This window comes from Anser brachyrhynchus (genome assembly GCF_964034855.1).
Source record: "Anser brachyrhynchus genome assembly, chromosome: 1".
Lineage (NCBI taxonomy): Eukaryota > Metazoa > Chordata > Aves > Anseriformes > Anatidae > Anser > Anser brachyrhynchus.
Window position 1 is genome coordinate 665,277 of NC_137694.1, and position 20,636 is coordinate 685,912.

Here is a 20,636-nt window from a genome sequence, read left to right on the forward strand (position 1 = left end):
GCGCGGCGAGGCGGCGATGAAAGCAGGCGCGGTGTGACGGGGGTGTGCAGCGGGGCACGGCGGCAGGGAGCGGCGCTGAGCCCATCAGCCGTGTCGGCGCGGCGCCCACCCGCACCGCGGGGCCGGCAGCCGTGGCGCAGCGGGCGGACGGACGGACAGCAGGAAACACGGACAGCGAGGAGCCCCTCGCGCCTGCAACAAGCGGCCCCGCGCCGTGGTGGCTGGGGAGGTGCTCCCACAGCACTGCTCGGGCAGCAGCACACACTGGGTGCTCAGAGCGGGGGGACTGGGGGGGGCTGGCCCGGGGTTGGGGTTGGGGTTGGGGTTGGGGTCAGGGTTAGGGGTAGGGTTGGGGCTAGGGTTAGGGGTAGGGGTAGGCGTAGGGTTAGAGTTAGGGTTAAAGGTAGGGTTGGCGCTAGGGTTAGGGGTAGGGGCAGGGGTAGGGTTAGGCTTAGAGTTAGGGTTAGGGGTAGGGGTAGGAGTAGGGTGACGGTCAGGGTTAGAGCTAAGGTTAGGGTTAGGGTTAGAGTTGGGGTTAGGGTTAGCATTAGGGTTACGTTTAGGGGATAGGGTTAGGACTGGGGTTGGGGTTATGGTCAGGGTTATTGTTAGGGTCAGGCTCTGCAGCCCCCAGCCCCAGGGTTCAGCTCCATGCTCCCTACAAGCCCCTCCTGCAGCACGCTCCCTGCCTGCCAGCTCTGGGCTCAGGCTGAGCACCCACAGCCCCGCGTCCTGCACCGCCCCGTGCTGCACCCCCACCCTGCGTAGGGGTGGCGTCCTGCACCCCGGGCTCTGCCACCCTGCCTCCTGTGCCGCCGTTCCCCCGTGGGGTTTGCTGCAGGAGCCAGCCCTGACCCACGGCACGGCTCAGCCCCATGCCTTGGGGGTGTCCCGGATTGGGTTTGGGGCCCCCCAGGTGCCGCAGGGACCCCGAGAGCTGCAGCCAGCCGCCTGTGCCAGGCGGAGCCTGGAGGAAAAGGAGCTGCCGATGCGTGTCTGGAGCCGGGCTCCTCCGCCCCACCAGCTCCGGCCCTTATCTGATGCCCCCGATAAGGAGGCACAAACCCTGCCGGGTGCTGCGGGTGCTGCAGCGCCGTAACCCTCTGCTGTCTGGCGTGGCCCTGCCCAGGGGGCTGTGAGTGCTGCGCCCCCACCCCTCCGTGGGTCCCTCCTCAGCACCTCCAGTCCCTCCCCGGGCCCATGCCCACTGGGGGCTGCCAGGACAGCGTCACTCGGTCCCTCGGCAGTGATCAGCGATGTGCCAGGGCCCCCACTGCCAGCCCCGGCTGCGAGGCAGTGACCAGAGCACCGGGGGTACCCCAGTGCCGTGGGGCCGCCGGGGCCTGGGGGGTCAGCAAATGCTGTGCAAAGAGCACCGAGGGCAGGGGGTTGTCGGGGACCCCTTGGCGACACCGCCCTGTGGGATGTGGGGGGCTCTTGCCCAGCCTTGCCAAGGAGGGGCCAGCTCCCAGGGGACTTCTGCGCTTTGCAGGATGTGCAGCAGTCAGCCGTAACCCCCCCCCCAGTGTCAGGGGCTCGGGACCCCAGCAAGGAGACAAGGGGGGGGGGGGGGGCACAAAATAGTGGGGGGCCGACCTCACGCCTCTGCAGCATCCCCTGGGGCTGGCCGGGGTACAAAAAGCGTGGCCAAAGCAGGGCTGGGGGCTCGGGGCCAGGGGGCTGGGGCCAGGGGGCCCTCAGGCGGTCAGGGGCCTGTCTGTCTGTCTGTCCATCTGTCTGTCTGTCCGTCTGTCTGTCTGTCCGTCTGTCTGGGCACCCACCCGAGGGACTGGCGCATCCCAGGGGGCGGCCGCCCGAAGCTTTGATCTCGCTGCCAGCCCGCGGCGGTGCCACCCGCGGCGGCTATAAAGGCACCGGGGCGGCCGCATCCTGCACCAGCCCCGCTCGCCTCCACGCCTCTGCCACAGGTGCTGGGTGGGCGCTGGGGTGGTGGGTGCCCCCCTGGGTGGGTGCCCCCCTGGGTGGGTGCCCCCCTCGGTGGGTCCCCCCCTCAGCGGGTGCCCCCCTGGGTGGGTGCCCCCCTGGGTGGGTGCCCCCCTCGGTGGGTGTCCCCCTGGGTGGGTGCCCCCCTGGGTGGGTGCCCCCCTCGGTGGGTGTCCCCCTGGGTGGGTGCCCCCCTCGGTGGGTGCCCTCCTCGGTGGGTGCCCCCCTCGGTGGGTGCCCCCCACGCCGCTCCATCACCGCTCTCTTTGCAGGAAGGATGAGGATGGGACCAGCCGCGTTCCTTGGCCTCTGCCTGCTGGGCTTCCTGGCGCTGCCCTCCCTGCCAGGTGAGCCCCCCCGCCCCCAGCCCCTGCCCTTCGCCTTCTCGTGACCCCCCCAGCCCCATCCAGCTGCTGCCCCGCCTGCCCCGGCCCCAGGGACACGCGGGGCCCCCCCCAGCTCTTTGCATCGCCCCAAGGATGGAGCACCCATGGGAGGGGGAAGGTGCTCGGGGCTGCCCCAAAAAGCAGCGGCTCGGCGCCTGCCTCCGATGGTGGAGGTGGGGCAGAGCACCCCTGGGTTCCCTGCTCCGGGGAGGCAGGGCTGGGGGGGGCAGGGCCGGACCCCCCCCTCACCAAGCTCTCTGTGCCACGCAGGGGTGCAGGCGAACAAGTGCCCCAAGGGCTGGCTGGACTTCAGGGGGAGCTGCTACGGGTACTTCGGGCAGCAGCTCACCTGGAGGAAGGCAGAGGTAGGTGCCCCCCAGGCTGCAGGGGGGGCCCGGGCTCCCCACTGCCCCGGCAGCCCCCAGCCCCCCCTCACCCCCCCGTCCCACGCCACCGCAGGCTTGGTGCAAGGTGATCCACGCCGGCTGCCACCTCGCCTCCCTGCACAGCCCCGAGGAGCACACAGCCGTCGCCAGGTTCGTCGCCAAGTTCCAGCGCAGCGAGGAGGAGGACAATGTCTGGATCGGCCTCCACTACTGGGTGAGCACCCTGGGGTGCCCGGGGCCCCCACAAAACCCGCCCTCCGTGAGTGCCCTGAACGCGTGTCCTGCCCCAGGTGCAGGGGGGCCAGGCCGGGTTGCCCCCGGTTTGCCCCCGGGCTGTCCCTATCCTGGAGCAGGTCCCTGGCCCTGGCCGCCCCCCGCGTCCCACCCCTCGTGTCCCCACCGTGTCCCCAGCATCGCGGCCCTGTGCCCATGCAGCCCCCGCGCCGCCCGCAGCCCCGCGCAGCCCCGTCCCCTAACGCCAGCCTTCTTCCTCCCGCGGCCCAGAACCAAGCCCAGGTGTGGATAGACGGCTCCAAGAAGCGCTACTCTGCCTGGGACGACGACGAGTTCCCCAAGGGAAAGTACTGCACAGTGCTGGAGGGCTCCTCGGGTGAGCGGGGACGCTGGTGGTCCCGCGGGGGGGCGGGGGAAGGTCCCTGCCAGCCCCAGCGCTCGCTCTGCTCTCTTCCAGGTTTCATGTCCTGGGAGGACAACCCCTGCAGCGAGAGGAACCCCTTCGTCTGCAAATACTCAGCCTAGAAGCGGGGCCGCGAGCGAGCCGCCCCCAGCCCTGCCGTCACCCTGCACCCCGCGCCCCCCCGCCCCGGTGCCGGCTGCCCCCCTGCACGTCGCCCCCACACCCTGGGCCCCCCCTCGCTCCCAGCCCCCTTGCTGTGACCGCGGCGAGGGACCCCGCAATAAACGCACACGAAGCACGCCCTGGTGCCGCGTCTTCCTCCGGCCGCACCCCTGCCCCGCTCGGCGCTGTCCCCCGGCCGCGGCAGGGTGCAGGGCTGCCCCTGGGGGGGGGGTTCTGCCCCCAGCCCCCTGGTCCTGCCCCCCTGTGTGGTGTGACACCGGGCCAGCGGCGAGGTGCGCCTGCAGGCGGGGGGCTGCACATTGGGCAGGGGCCGGAGGGATGAACACTGCTGAAGGGACCCGGAGCTCATTTGGGAAAGGGGCAGCTGTGCCTCCCGGCAGAGGGGTCCCTCGGCCTGGGCACAACGGGCACAGCTGGGCACAGAGACCCCTGGGGCACTTCTCCCACACCCCCGAGGCCCCCAGCGCACGAGGACGTCGCCCACCCTGGGCACGGCCGGATCCTGCCCCAGCCTCAGCACCGGGGCTGCAGCCCCTCGAGTGCCGGGGTCACGAGCCCAGCACCGGGACCAGCGGTGCTGCTGCCTGGGGCCGTGCCGGGGTGGAGAGGGGCCCTCAGCCCCCCGCGCTCCCCCCTGGCCGCATATCACCATGGGGGCACCAGGGCTGCCCTGGGCCATGGGGTCAGGGGCTTTTTGGGGGGAAACCCCCGTATCTGCCAAGCGGTTATCACCAAAGCAGGAAATTATCCTCCCCCTTATCAGCCAGAGCGTGCCCGTGTTTGCCGTGGCAAACCGAGTCTTCAGAGACTCAGGTATTTACCTGGAGCTCGGTGCCCGTGATAAGGGATGGGGCAGCCCTTTTGGGGGGTGCGAAGACAACGCAGCAGCGAGCACCAAGAACCCCTCAGGGAGCACAGCGCAGGGGGGGGGATTCCCTGCCCGCGGGAAGGCAAAGGGTGCACAAGGGATGGGGGTGCGGGGGGGTGCAGGAGCCAGTCTGATTCCATAGGAGGAGAGGGAGGAAGGATTAAAGGAGAGGCATGGAGAGGAATCTGGGGGTCTTGTACAGTTTGTGGTCAAAATAAGAAGCGGGACAGCCAGTGGTCCCTGCTGCCGAAGTGCCAAGTGCCTCTGGCACGACATCCCCGTACCCATCCCTGTCCCTGTCCCCATCCCCGTCCTGCCCCTGCCCACTTGTGTCCGCGCCCAGCCCCACGCTCTACTCCTGCTTGTGCCTGCCGGGCTGCCCCCGGTGCAGTGTGTGACAAGGGAGCTATCAGACCGCCCCCGCTCCCCACCTGCAGGGCGGGGGCCCAGGGGCAGCCCCAGGCAGGGATGGGGCAGGGGCTGGGGGCAGTGTGCCCGTCATGCTGCCGGTGGAGGGTCCGGGCTGCCTGGGGACCGCAGCGGCTGCCTGGGAGCAGTTCACGGCCGGGTTACCGATAAGGCTCGGGGGTGACCCGAAGTTGGGGTGTCCGGGAGGCAGTTGTGGCTCTCTGACCGCACAGGAAGCAGCGCGGGGGGCAGGGGCAGCGCCGGGGCTTGGGAAGCAGGGATGCACCGCGGGTGCTCCAGGTCACACCGCTGCCAGCACGTCCATCATGTCCTACCATGTCCTGCCACGTCCCTGTGCCCCACAGCCCCGGCTGACCCCGGCTGTGCCCCTGTCCCTGTCCCCATCCCCATGGGGCTCGGGGCCGCCCTCGTGCCGGGGCAGCAGAGCCGCTGGGGCAGGGCGGCGAGCAGCTCCCAGGTGCCTCGCGCCCACGGCTCCCCAAAAACAGGTCAGCCTCATGTACCAGTTTGCAGGCTAGTCTCAAGTCATTCCTTCGTTTTGTAGGATTTTGAGGGATACAGAAAGAAAACAGCTTTAACCAAAGCATTGAAAACCCTTCCCTTCCCTGCAGTCTGCACGTTGATAAGAAGGCAAGGAAAGGTACAAAACGCGTTGTATGAGATTTCACCGAAACTTTCCTGAGCGAACGTTACTGACTTAGGCTGCTCCTGTTGTTTTCAAATAAAGCCATCTCGCTTCCTGCTGTTCGAGCTGCAGCCTGTGGACAGCGAGAGACGTCTGCCAGCCTTTCGGTGCTGGTGTCAGTGCCACACTTAGTGCCACTGGCAGCATTGCAGCTGCCCGCACCACATCCGCAGCCAGCGGTGCCAGGCGGGGACCAGGGGCGGCGCCAGGCAGAGCAGGACGTGGTGACCTCCTCGGCTGAGGGATCGGGACCGGGGCCCCGTGCACCCGCGGGGTCTCCAGCCCAGACCCTCGGCACTCGCCCTGAGTGCCAGCGCTTGGTCCTGCTCCCGCTGGGGACCGCCTGGCCCAGCTCCTGGGTCCTTAGGTGGAGGAGGGGGCGCGGCGTTCCCATCCCACACCAAGGGCTCTGAACTGGGTCCGGTGCTGGGACCCTGGTACAGGAGAGGCATGGTACAGGAGGGGCTGCAGGAGGGAGCTCGGAGGAGGGCCCCTGGGGTGCTGCAGGGCCTGGAACCCCCTGCTGCGAGGAGAGGCTGCAGGAGCTGGGGCTGCTCGGCCTGGGGAGGGGATGGCTCCGGGGGGGCTCCCCCATGGCCCTTGGACCCCCAGGGAGCTGCACGAGGATGGGGCTGGAACCAGGGCCTGGGGGATCTCCTGCTGAGTGGTCTCCAAACCTGCCTGGACATGGGGCTGGGCACTGGCTGGGGGGGCCCTGCTGGGGCAGGGGGGGCCGGGAGGACACCGGGTGACCCCAGCCTCAGCCAGGCAGTGTCCTGGGGCCGGGGGCTGCCGGGTGACACGGGCAGGGTGCAGCTGGGTCGTGCCCCTGGGCAGGCAGCGAGTGCCTTTACACCTCTGGTGCAGATACTCAGGCACTCAGGCACTTCTGTGGGCTCAGACACCAGCTCTTGGAGCAGGTGTCACCAACTTCTGCTCCCCTTGAGGTCACCCCGGTACCACAGCTGAGCCCACTGCGGGGTCTGGGCCCCCAGCCCCACTGAGCCACTGGCCCCGGGTCACCCGGTGGGTCTCCATCACCAGGAGTGGCAATTGCACCGTGTTGGATTCCTTTGGGTTTGGTAGCTTTAATATGGCAGGTGCTATTTTTTGGCTCACAAACCCCTCCTTGTGAGGCCGAAGGACGGTCCGAGGCCCAGTGGTTTTGGACTGTAAGAGTGAATCAGCCTCAGCCCGCTGATCCTTCCAGCACCCGAAGCTGGAAACGCCGCAGGCACCAGCTGGCGAAGCTTGGCTGGCCTTCCTGCTGGGTTAAACGCTTTGCACCCGTTAGGAGCAAGGTGCTGGCTGTGCAGAAAGTGAAATATTACATTTTTAGGTCGAAATGCTGATGGAGCAAGACGTGCTGTGGTTCCAGTGCCTCTCGCGGGCACCAGCGCCACGGAGCCAGAGCCCCCCTGTGCCAGCGGCCAGCCGAGTCATTGCCGTGCAGGCAGGCGAGCACCGCACAGGGAGGGCAATCAAATTTTATGAAGCACATTTGGCTTAACGGGCTTCTCTGGGAGAGACGGTGATCTGCACAGCCAGACGTGCCTTCTGGGCCGTGTGTTTCCTAATTATCATTAGCACGCAGCCAACCATCACTCTGCAAACCACAGCGCGTACAGCCAGGGCCGGTGACGTTACGGGGTCTTGGCAATTGTACCATCACGCTCCCTGTAAGCGTCCCGAGTTCCAGACTACCAAAAACACCACTGTCTGCAACTGTGGAATCGTTATTGCAGGTCCAGGATGTTTCTAGGTCAGAACCGCTGCAAGCTTGCTGCAGTTACCTTGGAACTGCCCTGGGGCGCGATGGCAGGGCAGCGTGCTGGTACTGGTGCTCCTCTTCCCTCCCAGGCTGAGTTTGTGCCCTGGGCATCCTGACGGGGCTGTGTCCTGCGAATGTGCTTCGGGAGGCTGCAGGCGGTAACTCGGGGTGCTGGGCAGTGGCGATGCTGAATGAGGTCGGCACCGAGGTGCTCGAGGAGCCAGCTCTGCCAGCCACCCGTGTCTGGCATCTGGTGGCAGCTGGCGTGAGCAACACCAACCATCGGATTCATTACCCACTTGAGAAATCGTGTCCACGATCTGAGCACTGTGACTGCTGGCTGCCCCAGTGCTGTTTCACCTCGTGCCGAATCGCCACACAAGCCACCGGTGCCGTGGAGGGGGCAGCGCGAGCAGTGCCCCCGCTCCTCGCCCTGGGGCTGTGCTCTGCAGCGCCGCTGGGTGCCCCGAGCTGTGCCAAACACAGACCCTGTGCTGCACCACTGCAGAGCTCTGCGAAACAACACGGCTTTAATTGTAACTGCAGCTCAGTAGCGTCCTCGTTCTGCCCAGGGCCCCCAAGCCTGTCCCAGACCTGCCGTGCCCTGCAGCGCCGGCTGGCAGCAGGACCAAGGGGCCAGGGACGGAAGGCAGAGCTGGGGGGACCTGGGAGAAAACACAGCCTCGAGCCTCCTGCGGCCCTGCGGGGCCAGGTGGCACCGGGCAGTGTACCCGGGTGCCAGCAGTCAGCCTGGCACAGCCACAACCGGTGCCTGCAGCCCCCAGACCCCCCTAGCACCACCCCACACCGTGCCCAGTGCCAGGCTGCTGGGGGCACGCTGTGGCTGGGATGACACCGGTGCTGTACTGGGCTCTGTGCCCCCCCGGCCACCTGGGCGCACAGCACCTCTGCAGCCGTTGGCACTGGGACCCCCCCATTTCCCCATTTCCCCATCCTGGAGCCCCCCCGCAGGCTCCAGGCACGGGGCTTTCCTGGCACACCGTCAGGCTTGGCGCAGGGCCCGGCGCCTGCCATGGCACCGGCAGAGGCGTTTGATCGCGGGGCGTGAACGCGGGCAGCATTAGCGCGGGGCTGCACCCGGTGCCACGGAGCCGGAGACGCCCCCCAGCCCCACCGAGCAGCACCGGGGCGAGTGGGGCCCGCGGCCACGCGGCCACACAGCCACGCAGCGCGCCTCGTCTCCAGCTTGGCACCCGCGCGGCCACCCCGTGCCCGGTGAGGACGACAGCAGTGGGGGCCCAGCCCCCCCCCACCTGCCCCATCAAAGGCCGGCAGCGCTGGACACACGCCGCTGCCTCTCCCAAGTGCGTCGATGAGGCCGCCGCGTGTGATCCCTGTTTGCTTTGGGGAAGGGATGACATTTTCGGGCCGCTTGTGTTGTGCCTCCCCACGGACCCCTCCCTGCCCTCGCAGGGATAAAAACCCCCGGGGCTGCCGCCAACCGCCCAGAGCCTGGACACGAGCGCTGCTGCTGCCGCCGGACACAGGTGAGCCCCCCACAGCCCCTGCCCGCCGCACCCGGGGTGTCGCTGGCAAGGGGAGGCTGCGCTCCCGCTCCTCTGCTCAGCCTCAGGCTCCCAGCCTGGCCCCACAGCAGTCCGGGGTCCCCTGCAGACTGCATCCTGCATCCCTGCACCCCACAAACCTGCATCCTGCATCCCTGCACCCCACAACCCTGCACCCCACAAACCTGCACCCCGCAACCCTGCACCCCACAAACCTGCACCCCACAACCCTGCACCCCACAACGCTGCACCCCACAAACCTGCACATCACAGCCCTGCATGTCACAGCCCTGTACCCCACAAACCTCCACCCTGCAAACCTGCACTCTCATCCCTGCACCCCACAGCTCTGCACACCAAAAGCCTGCACCCCGCATCACTGAACTTTGCATCCCTGCGCTCTGTATCCCCGCACCCTGCATCCCGGTAACCCCGCACCCCTGTAAGTTGCATCCTTGCACCTCTGTGCCCCAGCACTGCTACCCCACACCTGTAACCCTCATTCCTGTGCCCGGTGTCCTTGTTCCCTACATCCCTGCACCCACAGACCCACAATGAAGTGCCCTGATCCTCACACCCTGCACTCCACACCCTGCACTCCAGCATCCTTGCACCTTGCACCCTTGCAACCCTCACCTTGCACCTCACATTCTGCACCTTGCACCCCACACCTTGCACCCTGCAGCTCACATCCTGTGCCCCCCACCTTGTATCCCTGAACACCTGCATCCCACACCCCCCCCCACCACGCATCCCTGCACCCCCTGCCCCTGCACCCTGCTCCCCACCCTGCACCCATGCTCCCTGCTCCCCCACTCGATGGTGCCCACGCCCACGGTGCTGGGGTCCCCACGCACCCCTGCCTGAGCCCCCCACTCCAACCTGGGCACAAGGGGAGGCCCCGCCACCCCCAGCCCCTGGGTCAATAGGGGTGGGGGGCTCAGCCGAGGCAGCCCCCAGAAGCAGGGTGCTGAGCGGGCCCCGTCCCAGGTGTCCTCCCAGGGAAGCGACATGGCACCGACGTGGACGCCGGGGCTCTGGCTGCTGGGCTGCCTGCTGCTGGTCCCCGCGCTGTGGGGTGAGTGCCCCGCGCCCCCCCCAAGCCCCACCGTGCCCCGCTGTGCCCCCACTGCCCCTCGCTCACCCGGTCCCTCTGCAGGGCGGGAGCTGTCCGACTGCACCCCGGGCTGGGTGCCCGTCAGCGGGGGCTGCCTCGGCTTCTTCCCCTGGGAGCTGAGCTGGAACAGGGCCGAGGTGAGTGGCTGCAGGGCGCGATGCGGGCAGTGGCTGGGCTCTGCGGCCCTGGGGGGTCGTGTCACAGCGTTCTGGGGCCACCCCAGGACGGGGACCCTCTCCAAGGGCTCCCTTCCCTTGCCGGACCGGCTGTCACCATGGTGGCACTGCTGCTCTGCGCCAAGGCAGAGCACACAGCGGTGCCAGGCACCACGCGCCCCCACGTCCCCACAGCCCCGGCGCTGCTCCCACCGCCCTCCTCCTGGGGAGGTGGGGGCCGGGGTCACGCTGCCCTCCCTGCCGCAGGCCTTCTGCCGGCGCTTCGGCTCCAGGACCCACCTGGCCTCGGTGCACAGCGAGGAGGAGCTGCAGGCCGTGGTGGACCTGCTCTTCTCCTCCCGCTCCAGCGACGCCAGCGAGGAGGAGCTGGACGAGGAGGTCTGGATCGGCCTCCACCGGCCTCTGCGGGTGAGCAAAGCCCCGGGGAAGGGCCCCGGACTCCCCTCTCTGAGGCAGCCCCGGGATGTTCCCAGACTGGGGGTGCGGGGGCTCCCCGGGGGGTCCCAGCACTGCCCTGTCCCCCCGCAGAGCCGCAGCTGGCAGTGGTCGGACGGCACGGCGGTGGCGTACAACTCCTGGCACCGGGCGGCCCTCAGCAGGCGGAGAGCCTGCGCCGCGCTGCAGGACGCCACGGGTGAGCCCGGCACCGGGGCACCGCCACCGGCGGCACCGCCACTGTGTGCGGCACTGGCCAAGCCTCGCAGCCTCGTGGCCATGGCTGGGGCAGCCCTCGGGTGGCTTGTGCAGGCACACACAGACACGTGCACACACATGCACACACGTACACATATGGGCGTGCTCTGTGAACACGTGCATGCTGCCAGCATGAATACATGCGCTCACAGCCCCACTGTGCACACCTGCCCACTACGTGTGCACATATGCACACAAGCGCACATACACACCGCACGCACAGGTGCTCATCATTTGCACACATGCACACCCCCAGATGTGCACACACCCCCAGATGTGCACGCACCCCCAGATGTGCACACACCCCCAGATGTGTGCACACACCCCCAGATGTGCACACACCCCCAGATGTGTGCACACCCCCAGATGTGTGCACACACCCCCAGATGTGCACGCACACACACACATACATGCACGTGCCCACACACGCTCGGTGCCCTGGGCTGGCAGCCGCAGGACCTGGCCCTGTGCGTGCCGGGGCCTGGTGCCGGCTGCCGGCGGGGTGGGCTGTGCTGGGGGGGTCACGGCACCTTTCCCTTCCAGATTTCACCACGTGGGAAGCAGAAGCCTGCAGCGACAGAAAACCCTTCATCTGCAAGTCCCTCTCCTAGAGCGACACAGCGCCCACACTGCCCGCAGCACCCCCGGTGCCCGCAGTGCCCCCAGCACCCGCGGTGCCTGCCCCGCCTGCCCCTGCCCACCCGGGCACAGCCTCCGGCCCCCAATAAAGGCCCTGATCTCAGCCTGGTCCCAGATGAGATGGGATGAAATGGGATGGGAGGGGGACAGGGATGGGGTGGGGATGGGGACGGGGACGGCACAGGGAGTCTCTGGGCAGCCCTGCCGCGCACTGCCCACCCCCATGGACCCCATGAGACCCCCTTGGCCTCAGAGACCCGCAAGCCCCCAGTGGGGCTCCTGCAGTCCCAGAGGGACCCCATGGCCAGAGGGACCCCTGTGACCTCTCGCTGACCCCGCAGCCCCCCCATGCCCGTGCCCCCGGGCGCAGCCTGGCCCCGCAGTGGGGCAGCCCCCCGCCTGCAGCCCCCCCAGGACACGAGGGAGCCGGGTGGCCGTGGCCGCAGGTCCCAGCCCTGCGCAGGGCTGCAGGCGCCGTTTGTTGTCCCGGGTGCCGTAGTAACGGGCAGGGGACGGGCCCACGGCTCCCAAACCCGGGCAGAGACGGTAAGGGGCGACCCCTGCTTGGTCTGGGGGGGCTCCGACCCTAAATGCTGGGGCTGCATCCGTGGGGTGCAGGGGTTTCATTCTGGGGGTGCTGGGGCTGCATTGGGGGAGTGCTGGGTCTGCATCCAGAGGTCCTGGGGCTGCATCCAGGGGATGCTGGGGGCTACATCCAGGGGGTGCTGGGGCTGAATCCATTGGGTGCTGGGGGATTCATCTTGGAAGTTCTGGGGGCTACATCCAGGGGGTGCTGGGGCTGAATCCATGGGGTGCTGGGGGATTCATCTTGGAAGTTCTGGGGGCTACATCCAGGGGGTGCTGGGGTTGCATCCTGGGGGTGCTGGGGGCTGAATCCAGGGGGTCCTGGGCCTACATCCAGGGGGTGCTGGGGCTATATCCAGGGGGTGCTGGGTCCCGATCCTCCTGGTTCAGTTCTGGGCTGCCGGGGCTCCCCCAGCACTTGGGGGCGATCCCGGGGGCAATCCCGGGGTCCTTTGCCCCAGGAGCCAGGGCACGGCCTCTGCTCAGCCCCACGGGTACCGGGGTTGGGGGGGGGGGGGGGGTTAGAACCCGGAGCCCCCCACCCACGGGGGCCATTGTGACCCCCCGGCTGCTCGGCTGTGCCCCAGGACCTCCGCAGGGTGAGCCCGGCCCCGGCCCCGCTGCAGGGGGACGTGGATGGGGACGGGGACTGGGACACTGCACAGCACCCAGACGGGGGGCACCGCTCCTGGGGACCGGGACCCTGCTGGGGGCTGGGTGGCGGGGAGGGGAGGGGAAGGGGGGGACACATCCCTCAGTGAGCCCCCCGAGGTGGGCACCCGCTGACGGGCCGCCCTCGCTCCGCGCAGGGCCGGGCAGAGCCGCGTGCCCGCCATGTCGACCAGCGCCTGGGTGGGCACCTGGAGACCCCACCGCCCCCGCGGCCCCATCGCCGCCCTCTACAGCAGCCCCGGGCCCAAGTACGGGCTCCCCACCAATGTCGGTGAGTTGGGGGGGTGGGAGGGTGTGGGAGGGTTGTTCTGGTGCCATGGGGGGACGGGGGGGGTCCCGTGCCCACCATGCCCCCCACCCCACGCAGGGTACCGGCTGCACGACCCGTCCCGGCACCGCGCGCCTGCCTACAGCTTCGGCGCCCGCACGGCGCAGCACGGGGACGACCGCTCCCCGGGGCCCGCGTACCTGCTGCCCCCCAGGACCACCGCCAAGGGCAAGGACGGGATCCCAGCGTACTCCATCTACGGCCGCCCCCGGGACCTGGAGCCCTTCCGGACACCCGGGCCAGGTGGGGAGCCCTGACGGTGCGGGGGGAGGCAGGCGGGAGCCCCCTCCCCACGTGGCCGTGCTGCTCTCGCCCCGCTGCAGGCTGCTACTCGCCGGAGAAGGCAGGGAAATGGGCATTCCCCTCCGCGCCCGTCTACTCCCTGCGCTCCCGCACCAAGGAGTTCGCCAGCGACCAGACACCGGGTACGAGAGATGGGGTGGGCTGAGCCCCCTGGCCCCCCAGGCTGGGCTGAGACCCCATCCCTGGGCTGAGACCCTCATACCTGAATTGAGCCCCCCCATCCCTGAACCAACCCCCCAACCCTGGGCTGAGCTCCCATCCCCAGGCTGAGCCCCCCCATTCCCAGACTGACCCCCACATCCCTAGGCTGAGCCCCCCCATCCCTGAACTGAGCCCCCATTGCCAGGCTGAGCCCCCCATCCCTAGACTGAGCCCCCCCCATGCCCAGACTGAGCCCCCCCCGTCCCTCACCTGAGCTCCCATCCCTGAGCTGAGCCCCCATCCCCAGGCTGAGCCCCTCTTCCCCCCTCTCCCCCTGGGTTGAAGCCCGCCGCCCACTGCCCCGTGACCCCCCCCGGACCTCCTGATCCCCTCGCCCCCCCCAGGCCCCGCTGCGTACCGCCTGCCCCCCATGCTGGGGCCCCGCATCGTCAGCAAGAGCTCGGCCCCCAACTACTCCATGCCAGGACGCAGCAACGTGGGCGCCTTCTACGAGGACCTGTGCAAGGTGAGGGGGGAGCCAGAGGGCCGGGGGGGCACCTGGGGGGGGGCAGCAGCGAGGCATCACCACCCCCCTCTGCCCACAGACACCGGGACCCTGCAACTACCGCGTGGTGGACGCCAACGTCTACAAGAGCCGGGCGCCGCAGTACAGCATGCTGGCGCGCAACGCGCCCCCCGGGGACAGCACTGTCAAGCCGGGGCCCGGCGCCTACAGCCCCAGCACGGTGAGGCCACGGTGGCGGCACCGCGGGGCGTGGGGGTGGGGACACGGGGGGCAGCCCCCAGCCCTCACCACCGCCTCGCCCCCAGGGCCGGCCGCAGGGGCTGACGTTCGGGATCCGGCACTCGGACTACTTGGCCCCGCTCATCGTGGACGTGCCCGACTAGGGGGGTCGTGGGGGCGGTCGGCCTCTGATGGCAAAAGTTCGGTGCCGAAAGACTCAGTCGCTCGCCTCGTGTCTCAGCGCGTCGCCGGGACTGGGGCTGCGCCTGCCCCGCCTGGTCTGGGGCTCTGGGAGGGCTGGGGAGCAAGGGGGGGTGGGGAGCAACGGGAGGTGGGGATCACCAACCCCACCATGCCCCGGGCTGCCCCAGCCTGGCTGCTGCATCCCATCCTGTCCCCTCCCTATCTTGTCCTATCTCATCTCCATCCCATCTCCATCCCATCGCATCCCTGTGTCCCCATGCACTCCCTATCTCCCTGTGTCGCCTCGTGCTCCCCAAGCCCCCATGTCCCTCACATCCCTTTACCCCTTGTCCCCCCGACCCTACAGGTGCCCCCCACCACCCCACGTCTCCTGCTGAGCCCGGTGACGCTGCAGCCACTCCTGCCACAGCCCCGTGGGTGCTGGCACCACGGGCACGGGTGGGCTGGGAGCGATCGGGTCAGGGCCGTGCCGCTGCCTCCTGTGCCCTGCGCCACCGCAGTGGCCGTGCCACTGCCACCACGGCCCTGTGGGGACAGGGAGGGGACACTCATCAGCAAGGCACTGCGGGACCGGGGTGCCAGGGGTGCTGAGGGCGCCTTGGGAGTGCTGTGGGCACCGCGGGAGCTGTGGGTGCCGCACCCGCCCCGGGTGCCGTGGGTGTGGAGGGTGCCGAGCCGCACGCAGTGCCAAGGCAGGCAGAGACACGCAGAGCCCTGCACCTGCCCCACGTCACTGTCGGGAACCGAGACACCGGGGACAGCCAGGAAGGGACAAGGGCACCCAGCCCCAGCCCCAGCCCCAGCCCTGCTACCTCACTCCCTGCCCTGGGGGCAGAGTCCAGTGCCCAAGGCGCCTCCGTGCCGCGGGCTCGGGGCCAGGCTGGGCAGGCGGCGCGGCGGTGCCGGTGGCACGGGAGCGGTGACAGCGGCAGGGGAGCAGCGATGGACGCCCAGCTCTCCCTCCCGGCCCTCATCCGCAGGAAGCGGGACGGCGAGCAGCTGCGGGACGAGGAGATCCAGAGCTTCGTGCGCAGCGTGACCGAGGGCTCTGCGGAGCAGGGCCAGATTGGTGGGGGCATGGCGGGGCCGGGGGGGGACACAGCACGGGAGTGCACTGGGGGGACCTGGAACGGGACAAGGGGGAGGCAGGAGGGGGCTGGTGGTGGGGGGATGTCGCTAGGCAGGGGGCAGGTGGGGCACGGGAGCAGCTGGGGCATGGTGCGGGACATGGCACGGGGACGTGGTGGGGATAGGGCATGGGGGGACACACCCGGGGACATCCCTGGGGAGGACACAGCCAGGGGACCTGGCACAGGGACACGGCCAAAGGCAGCTGGGACGTGGCAGGGCTGGGGGGACACGGGCTGGGGACACACTGAGGGGACATGAGAGGGATGGGGGGCAGGGGGGCTCCTGGCACGGGACAGCAAAAGGGAGTAGGACACAGCGGGGGGACGTGGCTGGGGGCACTGGGGGGCACTGGGGGGTCCCAGGCGGGGGGCACTGGGGGCACTGGGGGCTCCCAGGCGGGGGTCACTGGGGTCCCCACCCCGCCCCCAGGCGCCATGCTGATGGCCATCCGGCTGCGGGGCATGGACGCGCAGGAGACGCTGGCGCTGACGCGCGCCATGGCGGCCTCGGGCCGGCTGCTGGCCTGGCCGCCGGGCTGGCAGGGGCGGCTGGTGGACAAGCACTCGACGGGCGGCGTCGGGGACAAGGTCAGCCTGGCCCTGGCCCCTGCCCTGGCCGCATGCGGCTGCAAGGTGAGCGGGGACGGGGACGGGGACGGGGACGGGGACGGGGACGGGGACGGGGACGGAGCGGCACCGCAGGGTCCCCGCGCTGCCGCCTGCGCCCACCCGCCTGCGCCCGCAGGTGCCCATGATCAGCGGCCGCGGGCTGGGGCACACCGGGGGCACGCTGGACAAGCTGGAGGCCATCCCCGGCTTCTGCGTCTCCCAGAGCCCTGAGCAGGTGCGGGGGGGACATGGGGTGGGGACACGGGACAGGGACAGCGATGGGGATGGGGACGGGGATGGGGATGGGGATGGGGATGGGGATGGAGATGGGGATGGGGATGGGGACGGGGATGGGGATGGGGACGGGGACGGGGACGGGGACAGGGACAGGGACAGGGACAGGGACAGGGACAGGGACAGGGACGGGGATGGGGATGAGGATGGGGACAAGTGGCCACACACCCCCTGCCCGTCCCACTGGCACGGGGCCGCTCTGTTCCCGTTTGGCTGGAGCTGAGGCTCTGCCCGTGGGGGCAGCTGCCCCTAACCCCCGCCGTGACAGGTGGTTGGTGCACTGGGGTCACCCCGGCACTCACAGACCCCGCTGGTCCACGCACACTGCACAGGGGGTGGCCCACGAGGGGACAACGGGAAACAGTGGCAGTGCAGGGGGGAGCAGGGAGGGGGCAGAGGGCCGGGATGGCATGGAGCGGGACGTGGGACACTGATGGGATGCGGGATGTGCTGATGGGATGTGGGATGCCAGTGGGATGCAGGATGCTGATGGAATGTGGATGGGATGCAAGATGCCAACGGGATGCAGGATACGGATGGGATGTGGGATGCTGATGGATGTGGGACACCAACGGGATGCGGGATGCTGAAGGACTGCGGGATGCAGACGAGGTGTGGGATGCTGATGAGACAGACTCGGGATGTGGATGGGATATGGGGTGCTGATGGGACCCAGGTGGGACGTGGGATGGGGATGGGGAGGAGGATGCGGGTGGGATGCAGGATGCAGGACACCGATGCCCCCGGCCCCACAGATGCAGAGCATCCTGGAGCAGGTGGGCTGCTGCATCGTGGGGCAGAGCGAGGAGCTGGTGCCGGCTGACCGGGTGCTGTACAGCCTGCGGGACGTCACCGCCACCGTCGACAGCCTCCCCCTCATCACAGGTACCGGGGGGCTGGGGCGTGCGGGGGCATTGGGACAGGACCCCCCCCCCCCCCCGCTCCGTCCAAGCAGGGCCCCAGGAGTGGGTGCAGGGCTGGGTCTGTGGAGCCGGGGTTGCTGCCACCCACAAGGCTGCCCCGTCCCCAGCCTCCATCCTGAGCAAGAAGGCGGCGGAGCAGATCTCAGCGCTGGTGCTGGACGTCAAGTTCGGGAGCGCGGCGCTGTACCCCACGCTGGAGAGCGCGCGGGAGCTGGCCCAGAGCCTGGTGAGCCCTCGGCCCCCCTACAGGACCCCCCTGAGGACAGCGCTGGGGCCGGTGCCCCCGGTCCGGTGGGTGCCGGGGCCACATCCTGCCCCGCCACGACACCCGGTGCCCCCGCACAGGTGGCGGTGGGCGAGGAGCTGGGCATCCGCACGGCGGCCGTGCTGAGCAGCATGGACCAGCCCCTGGGGCGCTGCGTGGGCAACTCGCTGGAGGTGCTGGAGGCGCTGCAGTGCCTGGAGGGAGGCGGCCCCGCTGACCTGCGGGAGCTGGTGACGGTGCTGGGTCAGGACGGGGACGGGGACGGGGTGGGCACTGCCCAAGGCCACACACGAGCCCCCTGCCCCAGCTCTGCACCCGTGCACAGACCCCGTGCCCCCCCCCTCCCTGTGCCCCACACGCAGCTCGGGCTCCCTGCCCCATCTTGTGCCCCCCCCCGGGTCCTGCGCCCCCAGCCCTCTCCCCACCCCTTGCCCCGTGCCCCAAGATCTCACCCTCCTCCCCAGGCTGCTGCTCCCCGTCCCTGTCCTCCCCACACCCCCACCCATGTCCCCTGCCCCTTGTAGCCCCCACCCACTGCCCCTAGCCCCCAGGCTCCCCCCACTCATTGCTGGGGGGCTGCTCCTGGACCCCAGCCCTTCCCTGCACCCTGGGTGGGGGGAGCACAGGGGTCCCAGCGCCGTGCCATGTCCCGCAGGCGGGCTGCTGCTGTGGCAGAGCGGGATGACCCCGACGGCGGAGCAGGGCCAGGAGCGGCTGGCGCGGGCGCTGGACGACGGCTCGGCCCTGCGCACCTTCGAGGCCATGCTGGGGGCGCAGGGGGTGCCCCCCGACACCGCCCGCCTGCTCTGCGCGGGGACCCCCCAGCAGCGCTGCCAGGTCCTGGGGCAGGCGGGCACCCGCGAGGAGCTGCTGGCGCCCCGCGAAGGTGAGGGGGGGCCGGGGGTCCCTGCCAGCACCCTGCATCCCCACCCGCAGCCCCGTGCCCCCTGCCCATGCCCTGAGCCCCAGCCCCCCAGCACCACCCCTGTGGGCACCACGGGGTGCTCAGCCCCCTGCCAAGCCCCAGATCCCCATGTGCTGGTTCCCCCCTGCCGCTCAGCACCCCCACGTCCCGGTGCCTCCCTGCTGCTCCCCGCCACCCCCAGGCCCGGTGCCCCCCCGATGCTCAGCACCCCCATGTCCCAGTGCACCCCTGATGCTCCCCACCACCCCTACATCCTGGTACCCCTGCACTGCTCAGCACCCCCACGTCCCAGTGCCCCCCTGATGCTCCCCACCACCCCCACGTCCCGGTACCCCCCCGCTGCTCCCTGCCACCCCGGTGCCCGGTGCCCAGTGCCGGCGGTGACGCTGCTGCTGGCCCAGGCACGGTGCAGCAGATCGAGGCGCTGCCACTGGCCCACGTGCTGCACGAGCTGGGGGCCGGCCGGACGCGCGCCGGGGAAGCCATCAACCCCCGCGTGGGCGCCGAGGTGCTGGTGGCCGTGGGGCAGCACCTGCGGGAAGGTAAGGGGGCGGCGGCAGGGGGGTGGCAGTGGTGGCATGGGGACCCCATTCCCGTGCCCCCCATCCCCGTGCCCCCCACCCTGTGCCCACGTGCTGCCCGACCATAGGGGAGCCCTGGCTGCGGCTGCACCACGACGGGGCGCTGAGGGCAGAGCAGCGCCAGGCCCTGCAGGACGCGCTGCTGCTGGGCACCGGCACCGGCACCGCCGCGCCCCGCGTCGCCGAGACCGTGCTGCCCCGCGGCGCGCCCTGACCGCACGCAGGGACGGCGATGACGATGACGACGGGCAGCTGGCTTCAGGAAAACGGGCTCCACCATCGGTAGGGCTGTGAAGCGGGTGTGTTTATTCAGCGCTGGGCAGCACGGGGGCAGTCCCACCGAAGTCGTGTGCGCCCCAACGCGGCAACTTGCCATGGCCATACGCAGCAAAGGGCTGCATGCGCATGAAGTTTCCCAGTGCGCCTATACACACACATAACCTGTCCCCGCTTCGTATTAAAATTAATTCAAGGAGTCATTTCCATCAGCTCCTCCCGCCTGCCTTGCGCAGTGTCTGCCGGTGGTGGTCGCCGGGGGCCGTGGGGATGAAGGCTGATAACTCCTCTTCATCACCACCGGCTGGCCCCCTGCCTGTGCGCAGGCTCAGCTGCTCCTTGGCTCTCGTCCAACCCACAGGGTCGGTCTCAGCAGGCTTTTGGGACAGGTTCCCCATTTGTGTCAGGGAACATCCTCTGTGAGGGGCCCTCGGACTCCTTGTTTCGGTTAATTTGCACAGCAGTAAGCAAAGACACTCAGCAACATCTATTTTAATGCGATTTAGCGAGCCCCCGTTCTTCCATCCCTGGATTCAATAATGATTATTTTATTTAGAGATCATTAACACGATTAAGCGAGCCCCCGCCCTTCCGCTCCTGGCCTCAGCGGGGACGAAGGCTGGCGGCCCTTCCTCGTCCCCGCCGGCCGCCCGCTGCCCTCGGCGCAGACCCAGCCGCTCCTCGGCTCTCGCCCACCCTCAGGACCAGTTCCTCCCAGCTCCTGGGGACGGGCTCGCACCGTTATCAGGGACTGGCCTGGGTGAGGGGCCCGAGGCTTCGTGCTTTAGTTAATGAGCACAGTGCACGATTAGTGAGGACGCCAATTAGCATCCGCGAGCTGACACTGTCAGCGCCCTGTCTCTGCCTGGTAAGGCTCTGCTCGCACCCTCTGTCAGCGCGGGGTGATGGGGGCGCAGCGGTGTGACGGCGGTGTGACACCGGGTGTGACACCGGGTGTGACAGGTGTGACGGGTGTGACGGGTGTGACGGGTGTGACACCAGGTGTGACACTGGATGTGACACTGGGTGTGACATGGGGTGTGGAGGGTGTGAGGGGTGTGACACCGGGTGTGACACCAGGTGGGATGGGTGTGAGGGGTGTGACACCGGGTGTGACACCGGGTGTGACACCGGGTGTGCAATGGTGTGACAGGGCAGTGTGACACGGGCTGTGACGGGTGTGACGGGTGTGACACCGGGTGTGACAGTTGTGAC

The 20,636-nt window shown here is 69.4% G+C and overlaps 4 protein-coding genes across 6 annotated transcripts; all 4 read left to right on the forward strand.

Moving 5' to 3' along the window:
* The first annotated feature begins 1,314 nt into the window (after positions 1 to 1,314).
* LOC308196890 (rheacalcin-1-like) lies at positions 1,315 to 4,406 on the forward strand. 2 transcript variants are annotated; one of them, XM_080596647.1, is made up of 5 exons: positions 1,315 to 2,291; positions 2,601 to 2,695; positions 2,790 to 2,930; positions 3,221 to 3,326; positions 3,408 to 4,406. In XM_080596647.1, exons 1-5 carry the CDS (start codon positions 2,222 to 2,224, stop codon positions 3,473 to 3,475), a joined length of 480 nt encoding a protein of 159 aa, XP_080452773.1. In that variant the 5' UTR covers positions 1,315 to 2,221; the 3' UTR covers positions 3,476 to 4,406. The 2 variants fall into 2 exon arrangements, with proteins under 2 accessions (XP_080452773.1, XP_080452772.1); XM_080596646.1 differs by having other exon boundaries at positions 3,221 to 4,406.
* A 4,216-nt stretch (positions 4,407 to 8,622) lies between these two features.
* On the forward strand, positions 8,623 to 11,793 carry LOC308196923 (uncharacterized protein; the record flags this gene model as incomplete). The annotated part of the gene is made up of 4 exons (XM_080596678.1): positions 8,623 to 8,797; positions 9,975 to 10,516; positions 10,637 to 10,742; positions 11,345 to 11,793. 4 exons carry the CDS (start codon positions 8,623 to 8,625, stop codon positions 11,410 to 11,412), a joined length of 891 nt encoding a protein of 296 aa, XP_080452804.1. The 3' UTR covers positions 11,413 to 11,793.
* Positions 11,794 to 11,904: 111 nt separating this feature from the next.
* Positions 11,905 to 14,504, forward strand: CIMAP1B (ciliary microtubule associated protein 1B). 2 transcript variants are annotated; one of them, XM_080596694.1, is made up of 7 exons: positions 11,905 to 11,986; positions 12,835 to 12,968; positions 13,065 to 13,268; positions 13,349 to 13,450; positions 13,874 to 13,995; positions 14,075 to 14,215; positions 14,301 to 14,504. In XM_080596694.1, the coding sequence occupies exons 2-7, from the start codon at positions 12,860 to 12,862 to the stop codon at positions 14,376 to 14,378; spliced, it is 756 nt and encodes a 251-aa protein (XP_080452820.1). In that variant the 5' UTR covers positions 11,905 to 11,986; positions 12,835 to 12,859; the 3' UTR covers positions 14,379 to 14,504. The 2 variants fall into 2 exon arrangements, with proteins under 2 accessions (XP_080452820.1, XP_080452821.1); XM_080596695.1 differs by lacking the exon at positions 11,905 to 11,986 and adding an exon at positions 12,382 to 12,624.
* A 709-nt stretch (positions 14,505 to 15,213) lies between these two features.
* TYMP (thymidine phosphorylase) lies at positions 15,214 to 19,626 on the forward strand. The gene is made up of 9 exons (XM_080596673.1): positions 15,214 to 15,487; positions 15,979 to 16,181; positions 16,294 to 16,392; positions 17,207 to 17,336; positions 17,482 to 17,600; positions 17,720 to 17,882; positions 18,295 to 18,525; positions 18,966 to 19,106; positions 19,214 to 19,626. The coding sequence occupies exons 1-9, from the start codon at positions 15,361 to 15,363 to the stop codon at positions 19,357 to 19,359; spliced, it is 1,359 nt and encodes a 452-aa protein (XP_080452799.1). The 5' UTR covers positions 15,214 to 15,360; the 3' UTR covers positions 19,360 to 19,626.
* The last annotated feature ends 1,010 nt before the right edge of the window (positions 19,627 to 20,636 follow it).

Bases quoted from the DNA above. Each gene is read 5' to 3' on its own strand.
- LOC308196890 (XM_080596646.1), top strand. From the start codon at position 2,222: ATGAGGATGGGACCAGCCGCGTTCCTTGGCCTCTGCCTGCTGGGCTTC. The intron at 2,292-2,600 runs GTGAGCCCCCCC...TGTGCCACGCAG, and splicing joins GGCGCTGCCCTCCCTGCCAG to GGGTGCAGGCGAACAAGTGC. The intron at 2,931-3,220 runs GTGAGCACCCTG...CCCGCGGCCCAG, and splicing joins GGATCGGCCTCCACTACTGG to AACCAAGCCCAGGTGTGGAT.
- CIMAP1B (XM_080596694.1), top strand. From the start codon at position 12,860: ATGTCGACCAGCGCCTGGGTGGGCACCTGGAGACCCCACCGCCCCCGC. The intron at 13,269-13,348 runs GTGGGGAGCCCT...GCCCCGCTGCAG, and splicing joins CTTCCGGACACCCGGGCCAG to GCTGCTACTCGCCGGAGAAG. The intron at 13,451-13,873 runs GTACGAGAGATG...CGCCCCCCCCAG, and splicing joins CGCCAGCGACCAGACACCGG to GCCCCGCTGCGTACCGCCTG.
- TYMP (XM_080596673.1), top strand. From the start codon at position 15,361: ATGGACGCCCAGCTCTCCCTCCCGGCCCTCATCCGCAGGAAGCGGGAC. The intron at 15,488-15,978 runs GTGGGGGCATGG...CCCCGCCCCCAG, and splicing joins TGCGGAGCAGGGCCAGATTG to GCGCCATGCTGATGGCCATC. The intron at 16,393-17,206 runs GTGCGGGGGGGA...CCGGCCCCACAG, and splicing joins TCTCCCAGAGCCCTGAGCAG to ATGCAGAGCATCCTGGAGCA.